The sequence below is a fragment of the Saccopteryx bilineata genome, chromosome 1, assembly GCF_036850765.1.
Source record: "Saccopteryx bilineata isolate mSacBil1 chromosome 1, mSacBil1_pri_phased_curated, whole genome shotgun sequence".
Classification (NCBI taxonomy): Eukaryota; Metazoa; Chordata; class Mammalia; order Chiroptera; family Emballonuridae; genus Saccopteryx; species Saccopteryx bilineata.
Window position 1 is genome coordinate 342603889 of NC_089490.1, and position 19918 is coordinate 342623806.

A 19918-nucleotide genomic window follows, 5' to 3' on the forward strand; every position below is an offset into this window, starting at 1 on the left:
TCCAGTGATTGTAGTCAGATTCGCGATGCTCAGGGTGATTGCCACTTAGTAGCCTGTATTACCTATGAAAATGCTGTTGAGGGTGTCTTAGACATCTTTGGAACTTGTAGGCTCATTCAAACAACCTTTTACGCTATGCAGGGCATTTATAAATCATGTACAAGAGACAAAAAGCATTTGGACAAACTTAAGTAGTATTCAGTGCATCATACATGTGGAGTTTGAAAACCAAGCACCAGCTTGTATCATGTTGCACTGTTATGTGCAGTAAGATAAGCTTTATCCGTTGCGTGTTTCCATTTCTGGCCGGCTAGGTCACCGATCATTAAGTGTAAAAGGGGGTTATGTTGGTGTCAGGAGCACCTAGTCCAAAGCCTCTGCTTCTGTACTCAGGACCAGAGGCCTTTAAACTCTTCCTTCAGGTTCAGACCCACCTGCACCTGGATAAAGTCAGTGCTCTGGGATCCTTTGTCTTTTTTGCTCAATTTTGGCCCTAAGCTTATATGTGAGCTAGGCTCAGCCCTGGGATTTTGCCTACTTTTTTCTTGTTCTTGAGTCATCTCCCTATTAGCCTAGCTATGGTCTCAAATACCACCTAGGGCTGGACCTTGTCCTGCTTTTATTTGGCCCCTCTTAGAGGCCACAGTGTTACCCAAACAACTCTTAAGCCAGTGGCTGGAGCCCCACCGCCCAGCGGTGACTTCTGGGTTGTGGGTAGCCTGTCTGCCTGTATTTCTGGAGAAAATCTGCTTCTGCTTTCCCTAACCATGCTTCCCCCTCCTCCTGGGCTCTCCTGCCCACATTTCTAGGTGGTGCCAGTTTCTGCCTTTGTGTTCTCGGTCAGCACAGCGAGCACCTGTTTTAGCTAGGCCCTGTTCTGGGGACAAGTGCCAGACAAGAGCAGGAAAGATGGGCCCGGCTCTCAGTGAACTCGGAGACTCGCCATGTTCTCTAGTTTATGCTCTGTCCACCACCTGACCCTTGGAATTCTGCTTAGTGACCGTCTACCTCCCCTGTGTCTAGTTGTAAGCCCTAGCCGCCTCAGTTTTCACCAAGATTTACCTGCTTTTAACTGATCCTGCCTGGCTCTGCACCAGAATATGTCTATCACATAAAAAGGAAACTTTTTCTTTTTAATTTCTGAATTTAACTTCAATATCAAGGTCCTCTGGCCAGCGATAGACATTGAAGTTTTGATCAACTTGGGATGATTTGGTCAATACAAGATTCTGTCAGTGAATTTAGGTCCCCCGCCTTTTTTTTTTTACATAAATGGAAATATAGATACACCAGATATTTCCCCCCAATTTTATCAAGGTGTAATTGACAAAACTGTATGTATTTAAAGTGTACATGTGATGGTTTGATATACTTATACATTGTGAAGTGGTTACCACAAGCACGTTATTAATACATTCTTCATCTCAAAATTCAGGTTTCTCTTGCTTTCTCTGTGGGCTGCTAATGAAGTTCCCAGAGGCACAGGGAACTGGAAATGACTCATGGGGGCGAGAGTGCAGAGGCTGTGGAGGGGAGGAGATGTGGGAGAGACTGAGGGTGAGTGTGACTCACCATTCTATCACCCCACTAGCAGAGGCACACCATAGCCTGCCCAATGAATATTCAAGTGAATGACATAACTACAGTGTTTGGTTGTAACTTTGGAACTAGTTATACAAAATTATAATTTAAAGAATTCCAACTTTTTTTCCAAATATTGTTGGTTTAAGATAGTCACTGTTGAAGGGGAAAAAAGAAGCTTCAAAAAATATTCTAACCTTATTCATAGGACATAGGGTCTAAAATTCTTGTATATTGAAACAATGGTATAAAGTACAATGAAAAAAAAAAAAACAAAAAAGAAAAAAACCCTCAAAAATGGATGATGGCCCTGGCCGGTTGGCTCTGTGGTAGAGCGTCGGCCTGGTGTGCAGGAGTCCCGAGTTCGATTCCCAGCCAGGGCACACAGGAGAGGCGCCCATCTGCTTCTCCACCCCTCCCCCTCTCCTTCCTCTCTGTCTCTCTCTTCCCCTCCCGCAGCCAAGGCTCCATTGAAGCAAAGATGGCCCGGGCGCTGGGGATGGCTCTGTGGCCTCTGCCTCAGGCACTAGAATGGCTCTGACTGTGGCAGAGCGATGCCCCAAGATGGGCAGAGCATTGCCCCCTGGTGGGCATGCAGAGTGGATCCCGGTCGGGCGCATGCGGGAGTCTGTCTGACTGCCTCCTTGTTTCCAACTTCGGAAAAATACAAAAAAAAAAAAAACACCCCCAAAAATGGATGATGGACTAAGTAGGCTGAAGAGATAGGGTATGACAATGACCTCACTTGATTTTACATAGCTAACATTTGTTGCTCACTTTTTCCCCCCACATTCTCACCCTTTTGTGGATGAGATCAATGAACAAACTCTTCATGGCTGATGAATCTTTTTTTTTTTTTTTTTTTTTTTTTTTTTTTTACAGAGACAGAGAGTCGGAGAGAGAGATAGACAGGGACAGACAGACAGGAACGGAGAGATGAGAAGCATCAATCATTAGTTTTTCTTTGTGCGTTGCGACTTCCTAGTTGTTCATTGATTGCTTTCTCATATGTGTCTTGACCACGGGCCTTCAGCAGACTGAGTAACTTGCTGGAGCCAGCGACCCTGAGTCCAAGCTGGTGAGCCTTTTGCTCAAGCCAGATGAGCCCACACTCAAGCTGGCGACCTCGGGGGTCTCGAACCTGGGTCCTTCCACATCCCCATCCAATGCTCTATCCACTGCGCCACCACCTGGTCAGGCTGATGAATCATATTAACCAAACAACTAGGACAGAGAAAGGAGTAGATTTCATAGCATGAGAAAATTCTAGGATATTAGATCTGGAAGGCCCCTTAGAGAGTGTTTAGTTCCAAACTCCTCAAATGACAGAGTATCCGGAGGTGAAGAAAGGAGAGCTAATTTTGCTCAAGATCATATAGCTAACTGGCAAGGATAGAAATGAAACCCAGGTTTTTTTACTTTTAGCTAGTGTTCAGGTGACATCGATGATGGTACCTTCTGGCATTTGTATAATAAGGCCATATGATTTATAAAGTGCTTTTATATATATTTATAAAGTGCTTTTATATAAATTAGCCTTTAAACCAGTATATATATATACTGGTTTAAAGGCTAATTTAGCACAAAGAGCACAGGTCTTGGAATCCTGTAAATACATGAACCCACAACACTGATGAGTTCGATCTAAAATGGTCTTGGCTAAGTTAGTTTACTTTGCTGAGCCTCTCAGTTTCTGCATCAGTAAAATAGAAACAGCACGTTTTTCACAAGATGATTATGAAGACTACATAAGAATTTACTTACGGTACATATAATAGTAGAGTGTTCGGTACATGATAAGCACACATTAAATATCTGTTAAATGTATGGCTAGTAGGTTGCCACTGCCTCCTCTCTGACCTTCACCACAGCCCTTTGAGTGTCTATACCATCCTGTTCTTATCTCCCCAAAACGGAGCATTTTAAACACCCCATCTCTATTTTGCCCAAACTCAAAAACGATTTTACTGTGTGAATAATATTTTATCAAATAAATATTGCTGACTTTCCTGATTTGAGATGCGTTACACATAAATTGTTGAGGTGCTCAAAAACAAAGTTGACTTTTTAAATGTGTTACTGGTAATAAAAGCTAACATATACATAAAGCTAACTGTGAGTGAGGCAGTATCCTAAGTATTTTTCAGATCTTGACTGAAATAATCCAAAGAGATAAATACCTGTTATCATTTCCATTTTACAGATGAGAAAACTGAAGCACAAACATTTCAATAACTTTCCTACAACTAAATGTAAAGGAGCTGGGATTTAAATCTAGAAAGTCTAGCTCCAGAATCCATGTTTCTCATTGACCTGGAATGCTGAGGTCACTGGTTCAAAATTCTGGGCTTGCCCAGTCAAGGCACACATGAGAAGCAACTACTATGAGTTTATGCTTCCGACTCCTCCCTCCCCCTTCTCTCTCTTTCACTGTCTTCTCGCTAAAATCTATTTTTTTTTAATTTATGCTTGTAACTATTAAGCTATACCCTGAAACTCCAGACATAGTTCCTTGCCTCAAGCAGTCACAGTACCTGTACAGGAACTTTATTAGTTCATGCACAAAGACCTGAGAAAGACTCAGTGCCGTCTCTGCTCCTTTGTGATAACCTCCTCTGTGTGGCTGCTCTCCCTCCATCCCTTTAAGAGGGCATCACACAGAGTTCTTGCTGCCTTTAATTGCAGCCTAAGCCAGCTTTCCTCTGTTGACCTAAGACATAGCTTCAGTTTTCTCTAAATCTAGGACAGATGTTTTCATACCCACCAGAGTCCACATGGTTATAAACAGGGCTGGGAGGTCAGCTGTGGGGCCTGGCCACTGGTGGACAGATTTTCCTCTCAGATTCATGAGAGCAGTGGCTCTTTGGACAAAGGCACCAAGAATATATTTCTCAAATGATGGGTAATTTGAGTGGGAAAGGCTTTGGACTGAGGCAGGGGTCCCCAAACCTTTTACACAGGGGGCCAGTTCACTGTCCCTCAGACCGTTGGAGGGCCGCCACATACAGTGCTCCTCTCACTGACCACCAGTGAAAGAGGTGCCCCTTCCGGAAGTGCAGTGGGGGGCCGGATAAATGGCCTTGGCCCGCTGGCCATAGTTTGGGGACGCCTGGAGGGAACAGAGACCTGGGTTCTGATTCTGGGTCTGTGGTTCACCTGTCAACCATTTGTTCATCAGGAACTATTTTAGAACTAAACTGGTTCAGGTTCTGTGAGAAGCAGCTGTCAAGATGAGTTTACACGTGCTAGAGATTTATTGGATGAAACACCTGTGAGAAATAATTGAAGGCAGAAAGCCTTCGTGGAATGCAGGTCTGACAACCGTGAAGGAGGGGAGGAGGGAGGAAGGACTGCGATGCATGGTGAGACAGTTTCAGCCAGGTCAGTGGAAGTTCTCGGGCCCCAGGGCTCCCATTAAAGGAGTCCTGTGTCTCGTAGGAACAGGCCTGTATTAGTATTCCTGCCATTCTTTGTCACTGGATGGAAACAGCCCATGGGAAGTTAGGGGGTGCAGAGGGCCAGCGGCCGGTAGTGGTCGTCCATCATGCTCTCCATAGCAGGAAGTCTGAGTGGCACAGTTTTACAGCCACCACACTAAAGCATCAGTGATGAATGGGAGATGTAAGGTTCAAACTCTGAAAGAAGCTTATAATTTAGAGGGAAAAAGTGGATCAAAAATAAAAATGTTTAAATGGTAACAATAAGTACTTTGATGAAAATAAGACAAGGTAATGCGATGAGTGACTAGAAAACCATTCAGGTTGGGTGATCAAGAAAGATCATCCTGGGTCTTGGTTTTCTTTTTATTGATTTGAGAGAGAGAGAGAGAATGAAACATTGATTTTTTTGTTGTTGTTGTTCCACTTGTTTATTCTCTTACTGGTTGATCCTTGCATATGTCCTGACCAAGGATCGAACCCACAACCTTGGTGTAATGGGACAGTGCTCTAACCAACTGAGCTACCCAGCCAAGGCCAGATCTTGGCTTCTTTATTAGTCATACTTAAATGGTTTCGTTTTGTTTTTTGGTTTTTTGTATTTTTCCGAAGCTGGAAACGGGGAGAGACAGTCAGACAGACTCCTGCATGCGCCCAACCGGGATCCACCCGGCACACCCACCAGGGGCGACGCTCTGCCCACCAGGGGGCAATGCTCTGCCCCTCCGGGGCGTCGCTCTGCCAAGACCAGAGCCACTCTAGCGCCTGGGGCAGAGGCCACAGAGCCATCCCCAGCGCGCGGGCCATCTTTGCTCCAATGGAGCCTCGGCTGCGGGAGGGGAAGAGAGAGACAGAGAGGAAGGAGAGGGGGAGGGGTGGAGAAGCAGATGGGCACCTCTCCTGTGTGCCCTGGCCGGGAATCAAACCCGGGACCCCTTGCACGCCAGGCCGACGCTCTACCACTGAGCCAACCGGCCAGGGCCTGGTTTCGTTTTTTAATTCCACTGGATATTTGTGTAGTTCTTGTATCTTACAAGTATATGCTTCTCATCTACCTCACACGTGACTGACTGCCTAATAGAATGAGCTCTCAATACTGTGTGAAAAAAACTTGAGTTTAAATCCTGGTTTGGGCATTTCCTAAGAGCTCTGGAACATTGAGTAAATCATTTTATTTTTGAGTCTTAGTCTTTTCATGTATTAAATGAATTTGTAAAGATCACTGCCTTGACAACCTTTAGGCTATTATAAATGTCCAAGGTGTTGAGAGCAGCCTACGATCAGAAAATGTTTTTTTAATTTCTTATACAATAGCATCAAAAAATAAAATACTATGAAATCAATTTAAGAAAACACACAAAATCACTAAGCAGAAAGTGACAAATATTGCTGGAAGAAATTAAAGATGACCCAGCAAATAGAGCGATGTATTATGTTGTAAAGTGGAACATTCAAGATTGTTAATATGTCAGTTCTTCCCAGATTGATCCATAGATTCAGTCCACTCTCTGTCATAATCTAGCAGACATTTTTTGTATTTATTGGTACCAAAGCAAACTAGAAAGCAAACTGAGGGGCTCTCTGCCCTGCAAAGACCTGTGGAGTCCATTGCATCCTCCAGGACCTATCCTGGCTCTGATCGAACCCTGAAAGTTTGTGAACATGGAGTTTAAGATCTCTCATGCCAGGTAACCTTCCGTGATGGAGCACTGACATGCAGGGCCCGGGGCATTTCTTTACTCCCTAGGGACAACCCACAGGTAGCTATTTTACAAATTTTACAAATTATTACTCTTAGATTCAAATGCCATCTCTAGGTCCCACAGCTAGTAAGCTGAGATTCAGATTTCCAAATCTGTGTTCCTTTCCCCAATAACACACTGCCTGTCCTGAAGCCAGAGTTCCGCTTCAGATAATGCTGCAGACCTTGTAATGCCAAGGTGGGCTGGAGCTTTTCGAATCCCCGCCTCACTGTCCAGGCTAGAGCGGTTTCAGGTATTGTTCCTGTGATTATTGCCTCTGCTAATGACTCTTGATAAGCTCCCACCATTGTAATGTCTGATACTGTGTTTCACACTGATCATCAGTTACCTCTTAGTGAAACTTACTGTAATAGTAGGGAGGAGCTCACCTCATTAAAAGTGGTTAGCTTAAAAATGCAGTGGTATATTGCTGTGGAAAGGTCACAAGGGTCAAATGCATCATTTACACGTGAGCTTATGGAGCCCACTAGATGGACTGATTCTTATGGGAATACTAATGGGTCCCTAGGTTTCTTGGGAAAAGGGAGAAGTGCTGCCCTGAATATAATTTTTTTTTTAATTAAATGAGAGGTGGGAAGGCAGAGACAGACTCTTGCATGCACCCCAGCTGGATCCACCTAGCAAGCCCCTATACCAGGCAGTGCTCTGCCCATCTGGGCCACTGTTCTGTTGCTCACCAACTGAGCTATTTTAGCACCTGAGGTGAGGCCATGGAACCATCCTCAGTACCCAGGGCCACCTTTGCTTGAACCATTTGAGCCATGGCTGAGGGAGGAGACTAGAGAGAGAGCTGGGGGGAAGGGGTAGAGAAGCAGGTGGGCGCTTTTCCTGTGGGCCCTGACCAGGAATTGAACCTGGGACTTCCACATGCTGGGCCGACGCTCTACCACTGAGCCAACCGGTCAGGGCCTGAATATAAATTTGCTCTTTCCAGCTGCAATATAAGCTCACAGAGCAAAGTCAAGTTCTACCCGTTGTGATGGGCCTGCAGCTCCTAGTCTAGTGTCCATAATCAGAGCTCATGACTAAGAAAATAACTAGAGTGCTTCATTCTAAATATAAATTAACTCAAAGGGAAGCACCCCAACCCCCCAAGAGGAAGGTCTGTCACACGTGAAGTATGCTGTAGGTGTGGTAGGTAGGGTGAGATCAGAGCTTGTAACATTCTCTCTCTAAAATGAGCAGGACCATGCGTGGCTAACTATAGACTGGCTGTCCCAAACAAATATATATGGCCCAGAAAACCTTACAACTGACAACAGTTCCTTTCACCCTAAAGAACAGTTTATATTTGGATCCTGGAGCTATTCATTCAGTCTCCCGACCTAAGGATGTAAGGATTCTGACAACATTTACTGCCATGCTGTGTTTATAGAATACCTTCTTGTTTGTTTTTTTTTACTTTATTTATTTTATTTATTTATTTTTTCATTTTTCTGAAGCTGGAAACAAGGAGAGACAGTCAGACAGACTCCCGCGTGCGCCCGACCGGGATCCACCCGGCACGCCCACCAGGGGCGATGCTCTGCCTACCAGGGGGCGATGTTCTGCCCCTCCTGGGCGTCGCCATGTTGCGACCAGAGCCACTCTAGCGCCTGAGGCAGAGGCCACAGAGCCATGCCCAGCGCCCGGGCCATCCTTGCTCCAATGGAGCTTTGGCTGCGGGAGGGGAAGAGAGAGACAGAGAGGAAAGCGCAGCGGAGGGGTGGAGAAGCAAATGGGCGCTTCTCCTGTGTGCCCTGGCCGGGAATCGAACCCGGGTCCTCCGCACGCTAGGCCGACGCTCTACCGCTGAGCCAACTGGCCAGGGCTCGAATACCTTCTTGTTTTAATCTAGAAATTTACAAGGCACAGAGAACAGAGTTGGTCTAGATCCTGACTTCTAACAGCACACAAGCTAGTTTTGCATGACAGATCTGTGAATTCCCAACATGAAATAAACAGTAAAATGAAGTACTAGAAAAGATTTAGAGGAAGGCATGATCCATTCTATCTAGAGACCTTACTGAGCGCATGGAATTGGCTCTGGGCCTTAGATTCCCATCTCTAAAATGAGATGTCCCAGGGCAAAAGAGGTTATGTAAGGATGTGTGACCAGGACCATGACATGCCTCTAAGCGACAGCCTCTCACTCTCTTTCCCCTATGCCCTTCGCAAAATTGATTTCTGCTAAAGTATACTGAGAGATCGTATGCGTCAAGGTCAGGATATTCTGACCCGGCTCTCAGAGCTCTGGGCTGGTGTTCTTTCTCAGATCCTTTCTTGGAGTGGGGGTGGGGAAGCATAGTCTCTAAAAGGTCTCATGGGATCTCATGTTACTGCCTGACTCCGCCTCCCCTTTTTTTATTTCTGTGCTTTATAGTTTTTATAAACACTGGGAGACTTACATTTTTGAACTTAGGGAATTATTTATGCTAGTCTTTAGTAGTTTGATCCAGCAACTGTTTATTTAGCATGCAAATGTGCGTGACATTATAAACTCCTAACAAAATAACAGGCCTGCCAGCCCGATCTCCTGACTTGATCACCACCCCCCTCCCACCCCATGCATTTTGGAGAATACATCTTCATTCCCATTGATGCATCTCTCTTCTTTTGGTACAACAGAAGAAGCCCCAGACTAGGAAATCTCAATTCAAATCCCAAGGTTCACGTCTGACCCACTGCACTCTGTGGCCTTGGACAAGTAGCCTCGTTTCTGGGCCACAGTGTCTCCAGCTGTAAAGGAAAGATCTGGGGACTGGGGAAGACAGCAGTGATCAATGAGCAGCTGGACTCTGGCGTCTCTTCCCCTTGCCATATTGTGTGATCTATTTTGTAAAGTGAAGCCATTTTGTTGTTTGGCCTTAACTGGATGAATAACTCCTATAATGATGATGTGTGCCAGAGGATTTAGAGGTATTTTTCCTTCTTAAATAATTGCAGGCTTGTGACTGTGAGTTAAAACGACCTGGTTCTGTTGATGCAGTTTTCCTTTCAGCACCTGTCAGCATGCTCTTGTTTTTAAAATTCACCCATCTGATCCTTGGTTGTTTTATTTTTGTGGGGTTTTTTTGTTTGTTTTTATTAAGTTTTTAACTTTTAATGGGAGATACAGACAGTATAGGACAAAAACAAATGAAAGACAAACAAATGGTAGAACTGTTCTAACAAATACATAACAAAAAAAAGTACCATATACACATACGTAAAAAAGAGGCATTTGTAGTAACCAGAGGTTAAATTTCCAATGTGGTCCTAATAGAAGAGATGGATAAAATTTATGACAAATGCTAACATGCATTAAATATTTACTATTGGCCAAGCACAATATTAACTGCAAGTGTGTGATCCTTGTTTTTCAATTAGCTTCTACAGGGACTGCTCCCCCCACAGAATACTATACCTGTACAGTGTTTTAAGTATTATTTCATCAATCATCTTCTCCCCATTAGAACCCACCCTTAGAACTTTACACCATTCCCTTACTAGACATAGAGCATGGAATGAACAAGAGTCAAGCCAACAACTATTTCTCGAGCATTTCATAGTCATGGTTACCCATCTTGCATCGAGTAGGCTCCTCAAAGAACCTTGGAAGTGGGTGTTCGCTTTGTCATTTGACAGCATGGAAATGAGGTGCAAAGAAATTAAAGGTCATTCCCAAGGCCCTGTGGTAAAACAGTTTTAGGACCTGGATTCCCATTTTTCCAAACCCATGCCAGGGCTCTTTCTGTTACATATTGTTCCCTGAGAGTTGGCTGCAGTCAGATGATATGAAGGGCCAGCAAGAACATGGATGGTTTCCAGTTTAAAATTCTGATGATACAGAGAAAGGTTTTTGGAAGAATTTGTTCTTTCATTTGGCTTTCTGAGCTCGCTTTGCCCTTGATATTTTAGTTGACCCTAACCCTTTTACCTCTACCTTGGAGCTAAAAACCAGTGGTTGTTAAAAATCAAACCAGTGGATCTTAGTCTCAATCTCTGTGTAAACATGACTCGTGAGGTCTTACGAGGAGCAGCTCTCTTAAGTTTCCCAAAGATGGCTTTGATGTATACCCATGATCTAATGCAAGTTCTTTTTTTTTTTTGTATTTTTCTGAAGCTGGAAACGGGGAGAGACAGTCAGACAGACTCCCGCATGCGCCCGACCGGGATCCACCCAGCACGCCCACCAGGGGGCGATGCTCTGCCCCTCCGGGGCATTGCTCTGTTGCCACCAGAGCCACTCTAGCGCCTGGGGCAGAGGCCAAGGAGCCATCCCCAGTGCCCGGGCCATCTTTGCTCCAATGGAGCCTCGCTGCCGGAGGGGAAGAGAGAGACAGAGTAGAAGGAGAGGGGGAGGGGTGGAGAAGCAGATGGGCGCCTCTCCTGTGTGCCCTGGCCGGGAATCGAACCCGGGACTTCTGCACGCCAGGCCGATGCTCTACCACTGAGCCAACCAGCCAGGGCTGCAAGTTCTTCTTTTTATAAAGAGATAATAGAGGCTCACGAAGGTGAAATGGCATGCCTCGGGTCACTCAGCCAGCTGGCAACAGAGCTCTGCCTAGACCCTCATTCTGTCATTTGACTCTGCCTTCCAGACGTCAGTACCAGCCCTCGTAGGGATCTTGTGGGAACTCTTTCTCTACACAGGTGGAAAGATTTGGCTTTGAAGATAGTGAGATCTGATTTCAGACCTAAGCTCTGCTATCTTCTAGCTGTGTGACTTCAGAGCTCATTATGACTTCTCTGAGCTTCAATTTCCCTTTTGTTGTGCTGCAGTTTCTTCATCCAAAGATAAATAAATAAATATCTAGCTCATGGGGTAACTAGACGGGAGATCCGTGGTGGATGCTTAGTATGACAGCTGTGATTACTATAGTCAGTTTGTCCTTTTTGGTCCCACTCGTTCTTCATGTACCACCTACACAGGGCATAGCTGTGACTAAAACAGTGACAACAATTACCTTTCCAGTGTCCTTTCTAGTTTAGAAAGAAACTCTATTCCTCTTGGCCAGTTACAAGGTCTTGATAGTTTCATGTATGCTCCAGGAATAGGAGCAGTAAGAATGGTGGGTCACTACACTTACTGCTTTACATAAATGATGCCCAGTCCTCGCAGCAGCCCTGCAAAGTGTGTGTTCTTTCTGCTGAGCAAGGGAAGGTCATGGAGGTGTGTGTAACCTGTCCCAAGGCCACAGAGCTGGGAGTTCACAGAGCCCAGCTTGGAGCCCACCCTGGGTCTGGCATGCATTTTTGCCCACCACTTTATAGGTTCTGAGACCCACGGAGGCTTGGGGCAAGGGGAACTGGGGCAGGGGAGAGGGGGATAAAAAAGACATTGAGATAAGGGAACCAGTCATTATTTGGCCAGTCATCTTTTCCAGAAAGTCCCGCCACCCGCCCCTTTCCTGCTCCTGTTATCACTAGCCAGTTGATAGCTGGGCTGGGCTCCTGGACTGAAATCCTTCAGCGCTTTCCTGTTCTAGAGTTTTGCAAGAAGGTGGGAGGAGTGTTAGTGTGCTGGGCAGGCTTCCCAGGGGTGATTGTGGAAAGGAAGGGGAGTGATTCCGTAGGGCCCTAAAAAGAAGCCAGGAAGAAGAGGAAAAACAAAGCCCTGTTTAAAAGAAAACAAATTGACTCAGGCATTTTCTGGCATTATCTTTAGTCTAGACTTGGAGATAGAAACCAAGGCCAGAAGTCTGGAAGCATCCATTTACTTCACTCCTGGTAACTGACCTGCCTCAGCTACACATCGCTCACTGTTTTCCTCCACTGTTAACCTTCTTTCCTTTCCTCAGGAGGTACCCACACAAGAAAAACAAACCCTCTGAGTGCTTTCTCCAAGGGATTGGTATCTGTCTGCACTCTTATCCCATTCGTCTTTGAGGACAGGCTAGTGAGACAGGCCAGCAGGCCCGCCAGGGCTCGTCCTCCCGACTGGAGAGCACACCACAGCTGGGAGAGAGCCCTGTCCACAGGGTCGCAGCCAGGGAGCGGCAGAGCTAGGGCTGGGTGCCTGGTCTCCTGGCTCCTGTCAGGTACGTGAGGACCAGTCACTGAGAGGTGGAGTTTCAAACAACTTGGGTCTTTTTGCCGCAAACCATGCGTTCTTGCTATTTTGTTTTGCTGAGTTCCCACTGCCTTGCTATGATTATGGGGTGAAGCCCTGAACAGTGGGGTCGGAAGACATACAGAGAACTGACGGTAGGAAAGGGAAAATGCCTCTTAATCTACTTTAGTAAGGACTTAGCATTTATTTACCGTGTTCCGTTTTCTCTTCGACAAGGAAATAAAAGTGGATTAGACTACTGTTAATCTCCTGCATACACTTAACACTTCGTATTTTGCAAAGGATTTATGCATGTGTATGTGTATGTGTTTTCTAAATTCACATACAATATAATACCCAATTAATGAGAACATTATACCGAGTGAAATAAGTAAATCAGAAAAAGCTAAGAACTGTATGATTTCACGCCTAGGTGGGATATAAAACTGAGGCCCATGGACATAGATAAAAGTGGAGTGGTTACCAGGGGGAGTGAGTGAGGGAAGGTAAAGAGGGACAAATACTGTATAAGGTGATGGAAAATTATTTGAGTTTCGGTGATGAGTACACAACATAATCAATAGTTCAAATGCTATAGAAATGTTTACCTGAAATCTGTGTACTCTTATTGATCAATATCACCCCGTTAAATTTCATTTTATAAATTTTAAAAAGAAAAAAAGGTATGCAAGCCCATGATTTTTATAATCACAGGGTTATGCAGTCACTCCCACAATCTAGTTTTGGAACATTTTTATCAACCCAAAAAGAAATCTCATACTCATTAACAATCACTTCCCATTCCCCATTCTCACCCTAGCCCTCGGCAAGCACTGATCTGTGATTTGATATATTTACCAATACTGGACAATTCATATAAACGAAATCTAGTTTCTCTTTACCTCGCATAATATTTCCAAGGTTTGTACATGTTATAACATGTATTCATACTTTGTTCTTTTTATTGCTGAATAATATTCCATTGTAGATATCCCACATTTTAGTTATTGATCGATCAGTTTATGGGCATTTGGGTTGTTTCTATTTCTGGCTATTACAAGTAATGCTATTGTGAACATTCATGTACAAGTTTTTGTGTGGACATATGTGTTCTTTCTCCTGGGTGTGTGTGTGTGTGTGTGTGTGTGTGTGTGTGTGTGTGTGTAGAATTGCTGGATCATATAGTAACTATGTTTAACTTTTTGAGGATCTGTCAAACTGCGTGTGTGTGTGTGTGTGTGTGTGTTTATAAATTTACTAAAATCTTTTTCCCATACCACAGAATTCACCCATTTAAAGTGGGTCAGTATATTCACACACAGTTGTGCAACCATCACTACAGTCTAATTTTAGAAAATTCTCATCACCCCAAAAAGAAAACATTATACTCATTAGCAGTCACTCTCCATTCCCAGCCCTCAGGCAACCAACCAATCTACTTTCTTCTCTCTTTAAGGATTTGCCTATTCTAAACATTTCACATAAATAAAACCATACAGTCTGTAGTGTTTTATCGCTGGCTTCTTTCACTTAGCGTAGTGTTTTGACGACATCCATGTTGCAGCAGGTGTCGGTATTCCGTTCATTTCTGCGGCTGAGTAATATTCCAGGGTATGGATCTATTGTATTTTGTTTATCCAGGCTCTGCCTCTGTCATTATGTGATGTTCTCTCTGTGTGTCTCTGGGCCCAACTTATCCAACTAGGGTCATCTTATTAGCAGACCTTAAGAAACTTCTCTGATTTTGACCATCAGAAACAAGTATATTTGGATTTTTGTGCCAGGGAAAGTTTTTTTGTTTATTCAGAGATATGTATTGAACACCGACCATGCGCTGAGTATTCAGCACAAGGGATACAGGAGTGACCGGAACATGTTTTGAGTATTTACAACATGCAGAGTTTTCTAGACTCTGAATGCTTTTCATCCTTACAATGACCCTAGGTCAGTTTGTAAATAAGGAAACCAAGAGTAGGAGAGGTGAAGTGACTTCTCTGTGTCTACAGGTAAATAGGCTGGGTCACAAATTTGATTCCTTAGCCTGAGCTGGGGGCAGAGGGCCCTAGAGGGGAGGACATAGCATTCCTTTTGTACACAGGCCCACAGCCCAGCACTCAGCCTGGGGAGCAGGAAGGCTGTATCGGATGACGAGGCAGGTGGCACATTGTGACAAAACGGCCCTTCAACATGCTCGGGAACCTGGACACTGAGGAATTAATGAGTGTCTGTGGGAGTATGACTTACTATCCTGTATACTCCATTTATTTAATCAGCACACATCTGTGGAGTTGTGTCACGCACTGGGATTGATGCTGGCTTCAAGTGTTATGGAAGACACAGACTCTCTGCTGAATCACTCAGTATGGAGTGATGAGAGAGAGAGGTTAGTCTTTTCCTGAAATGCTCTTTGAAATGCAAGGAAGTACTGGTAAGAATGTGGAAGAAATAAACAGGAAAGTGGTTTTAAAAAGAGAGAGAGCTTTGTAAGTCATCTTGAGGATAACAGGAATCTGCTGAAGAATTTGAAGCAGGGCAGAGACGTCATGACAAGAGGCAGTTATTGAAAAACGGGAGAGAGTCACAGATAACGTCTGGGAGTCTGGCTTGGAGAAGCGGTTGGACGGTGATGGAGACAAACTTCACTAAGGTTGAGATTGTGGATTCAACCACAGTGGGACTGTGGACCTTGACCTGCTTGTGGGTCATCTGAGAGGAGAGACCCAGCAGATGGAGGGACGGATGACAGGGAGCCAGATGATATGGAAGCTTCATCAGCCCCTGAACACACCAGCCTCTTTTAGGAGTCTTTGTTTTGGCTTATGCTGTTCCTTCCACCTGGATTTCACTTCTGAACTAGAGGTTAGGACTTGAGAGTTGTCATCACATAGGTGGTCCCCGAAGCTATGAAAGTGGACAGAGATTCCCCTGAATGAGAGGGAAGCTAGAGCAGGGTCTGGGGCAGAGTTCTGAAGAGGGAAGTGTTCATCGAAGAGGCGGGCAGAGGGAGAGGAGGCCAAAAGGATCACCGTGGAGGCCGAGTTACACCCAGGGTCTCCCCTCTGCACCTACTTGTGTCTTGTCAGGAAGCAGCTTGTTTTCATCGCTGGCGCCATGGCTGCTCTGTCCCCTAGCGTGTGCCCTCTCTCCCCAGCCATTAGAGATTTCATCTTGCAACTCTAATGGACTGATGAAGCCATTGATTCTGTTAACACATGTCCAGTTCACTACGAGACCTGTAATGGGAATTCATTTTGGAGGTCAATACAGCTGTCAGTGGAACAGTTTTCCCCAGAGGCCCTTGGCTTTTTCTGTTGTACGCTGGCTGAGTCGTCCTGTCTAGTAGCAGAAACGACTGGAGAATAATTAAGGCTGTGGAGCTTTAAGGAGTGGCAGTCCTGCCTAGGGCCTTGAGAAGGGTACAGACTGAGAGAGGTCAGAGGACAGGCAGTGGAAACAGAACTAGGTCACTGCTGAAATGATTTGACTAACCCTAGAAAGCCACCATCACCACTAAAACATGGTCGGTCCCCTACTAGCTGTCATGCCACCAGAAATTACATCTTTAAACCTTTATTTATTTTTTGCAAGAAGTTTCACAGTTAGAATTATTATTGCTGAATGAATACGTTTGCCTATTCTGCAAACAGAGACTGAGAACTTCCTTTGTACCTGGCCTCTTAGGTAAATGCTGAGGCTGTAAACGACATCAGTCACTGTTCTTAGAAACCCCTGGGCCAGGCAAGGAAGCAGAGTGACAGCGGATATAATGAAGCACGGGCCAAGTGCTCTTGGCACCCAGAACAAGGATGAGGTCCAGGAAGGTCTCAGAGAGGACACGATATCCATGCCGGGTCTCAGAGTCTGCCTGTGAGAGCCAGAAGAGTAGAAGTGAAATCCAGGTGGAAGGAACAGCATAAGCCAAAACAAAGACTCCTAAAAGAGGCTGGTGTGTTCAGGGGCTGATGAAGCTTCCATATGCCTTCTGTACGGGAGGAGAAAAGCAGGAAGTAGGTCAGACTGTGAAAGGCCTTGTGTGTTATGCTAAGAATTCAAACCAAGCTCAGAGAGCCAGCCAAATAAATAATGCCTTTGGCTAGGGGTGGTGTAGCACTCCAAGCTATTATCTGTCTTTAATTCTTCACTTCCTGTCTAACACAACAGATGAGAGCTTAGGATAAGAATTGAGGGGGAAAAAAGGCCAATGGATAGAGAGTGGTAGGTACAAGAGTTGGGGTGTGGGGGACATCGCCATCCTCAGAGGAGTCGGAAGGTCAGGCAGAAGGAGCTGGGACTAGTCTTAAGGAACAGCTCGAAATACGTTTGTGCTTTTATCATTAATATAGTAAGGCACAGTCCAGGGTCTTGATTAGTGAGTCTTCAACAAGACTTCATTTAACAGAACAGCCTCAGCCTTAGTTTTGAGGGAGGTGAGGACAGCAGAGCCACCAAAGAGAAGGAAGGCAGGGGTACTGCTCCTGAGGCTGGCCTTGGTTGAGTGTCAGTCCTGTTCCCAGACCACAGGGAGCCATACCTCCTGGAAATGGGGCAGATGCTGCCCCAGTGTGATAGAGAATGGCTGCCAGGCAACTGCAGGGGCAGTGCAGAGGTCTAGAGCACCTCCGCCCCAACCAGAGGGCCAGCACACCCCAGCCCTCCTCTCTGGAGGGGACGGGGAACCGGTAGGTGAAAGGGAGGGAAAGCTGCCCTGGGCCATTGCCACTGCTCTTGGAAGTTCTTCTTCTGATAGCCCACTGTGGAAGAGAGACATCTGTCTTCCCTTGTTCATTCACAGAGCCCTCTCTCCTTTCCACAGACTCCCTGAGAAACATCGCCTCCGCCAGTCACGGTCCCCGCTCCTCTCCAGCCGAGCTCAGCAGCGCCACTCAGCACCTCCTCCGAGAACGAAAATCCTCAGCCCCGTCACACTCCAGCCAGCCCACCTTGTTCACATTCGAGCCCCCTTTGGCCAGCCATGCGCAGCCCCCCTTGTCCACCAGTGCACCTCAAGAGTATCTCTACTTGCACCAGTGCATAAGCCGGAGAGCAGAAAATGCCAGGTGAGACTGCAAGGACTGTGGTGGGTGGCGTGACCACTAACAGGGCCTAGTGCTTTTCAGCCTCTGTTCTTTCATTTTAAAGACAAGGGAGTACATTATTCTATCTTTCCAGGGGATAAAGTATATACTCATAAAAGGAAACATGTTTTTGTGTGGGGAACCGTCACATTTTGTTGCTATCATCTGTATTAGATTCCAGAGAAACCTCCTCTTATCAAAAATCATGCTATAAGAATTTTTTATTTAATTTGGGGGGAAAATGTCACATTGGGCTAGAGTTTCAGAACTGAAAAGGATACGTCAGTTTACTTAGCCTTAAGACGGTAGCTATAGAACCTTAACATTATTGAACAAGACCGTATTTCAGCTTTTCTGTCGAGCTGCACTGTTCTATATGGTGCCACTGTCCACATGTGGCTAATTAAATTGAAATTAATCAAAATTGAATGAAGTTTAAAATTAAGTTTTTCAATTGCACTAGTAACATTTCAAGTGCTCAGGAAGCCGCGTGTGGCTAGTGGCTGGCATACTGGATGATAACACAGGTAGGAAACTCCATCCTCACAGCAGAGCCCAGAGCAAGGACTCCCTGCTGGAGAATAATGGCCTCTGTTGAGCTAACATTGCCAGCTCACCCACAGGTGCAGAGCCCGCGCATAGTTTTATTACCTTTTCCCCCACTGTTAGGATAAACAAAAGCACGGAGCTGCTGGGATTTGCCAAAGCTAGTTTCCAGTTGCTACCATGGCCAGCAAATCATGCTCTTTCATTAATTTATTTATATATAGCTAATGTGTGTTATGAAAATTAAGGCAATTAGAGGACTGGTTGTGTTAATATATCACTACACAGAATATTTTTATGCATAAGCTCACCTGAACCATTAGAACACACTGATGAGAGATAGCCATTAAAGTTTTTACCTCCCTTTCATAGGTGACAGAACAGAGACTCACAACTGATACGTGACAGAGATAGGACTAGAACCCAGGTCTCCTCATTTCTGGTCCTGTAACCTTTCCTCTATCTGCCCTGTGCTACGTTGGTGCTGGTTTTTTGAGTCATTTACCATCACCCAACAGAGGCTCCCAGCACTCAGACTTAATGAATGATACCTTAAATACCCATTTGATTTATTTGTTTGTGAATTTTCACTAGTTCAGCCTCCATCAACTTATAGATGGAGAGGTGAGTTCTAAAAAGGTAGAAGGAATTAACCAAGGTCACTGAATTAGTTAGTGGCAGAACCATAAGCAGCCCCTCATCCCTCCTGAGTCACAGGCCAGAGGCAGGCAGTGTGTGATAATGAAACACAGATTACAGGCTTTGGAATCAGACAGATAGGAGTTCAAATTCAGGTTCTGCCACTATCCTTGTGATCTTGGGCCACTCAGTTAACCTTGTTAACCTTCAATTTCCTTGTATGCTAAATAGAAATAATTAATTCAAAGGCTTATTACTAATGGGCATAAAACAACATAACATATATCGAGTACCCAGCAGTAGATGCTCAGTACATGTAAGCTGTTGTTTTCCTGTGTCCCACTCCCTCCTGCTACACAGATGATTCCCCGGAAATAGAGAAGGTGCAAGAGTTCTTACAGCCACAGTTCTAGTGAAGGTCAATGTGCTGTGTATGAACACCTCTCAGAATTCAGTGTGCGTATGAAATACTCAAGGATCTTGTCGAAATGCTGATTCTGACTGAGTAGGCCTGGGTTAGGTCCCGGGATCCTGCCTTTCTGCCAAACAGCGTATGATGTTGTTGGGCAGATAAAATGTATTATGCTCACTTTGTTAAAGATGGAGGCTGTCGCCCAGGTGATATTAATGTGTGTTGAGAGTCCTTGTAGCCTGGGGCTTGGTTTTGGGATTAAGCCTTTCCCACCCTTTTTGATGTGGGGTGGTACAATCCAATCATGCCTCAGAGAAGTAACTTTGTATTAGAGACTTCCCTATTTTATATATTGGATTAGAGGTTGTGAAGCTACACTATAAAATGAGGGTAGAACGAGAGTTACGCTCTTGGTCCTGAGATTATCATTAGAAGAGAGAGCAGAGGAGAGC

General features: G+C 45.1%; 1 protein-coding gene across 1 annotated transcript in view; it reads left to right on the top strand.

The window, feature by feature from the left end:
• Positions 1-19918, top strand: part of GAB2 (GRB2 associated binding protein 2) — a 207456-nt gene that overhangs the window by 160993 nt on the left and 26545 nt on the right. The window contains exon 3 of the mRNA XM_066249361.1: positions 17608-17851. Coding sequence (XP_066105458.1) covers positions 17608-17851 — 244 coding nt within the window. The remainder of the gene's footprint in view (positions 1-17607; positions 17852-19918) is intronic.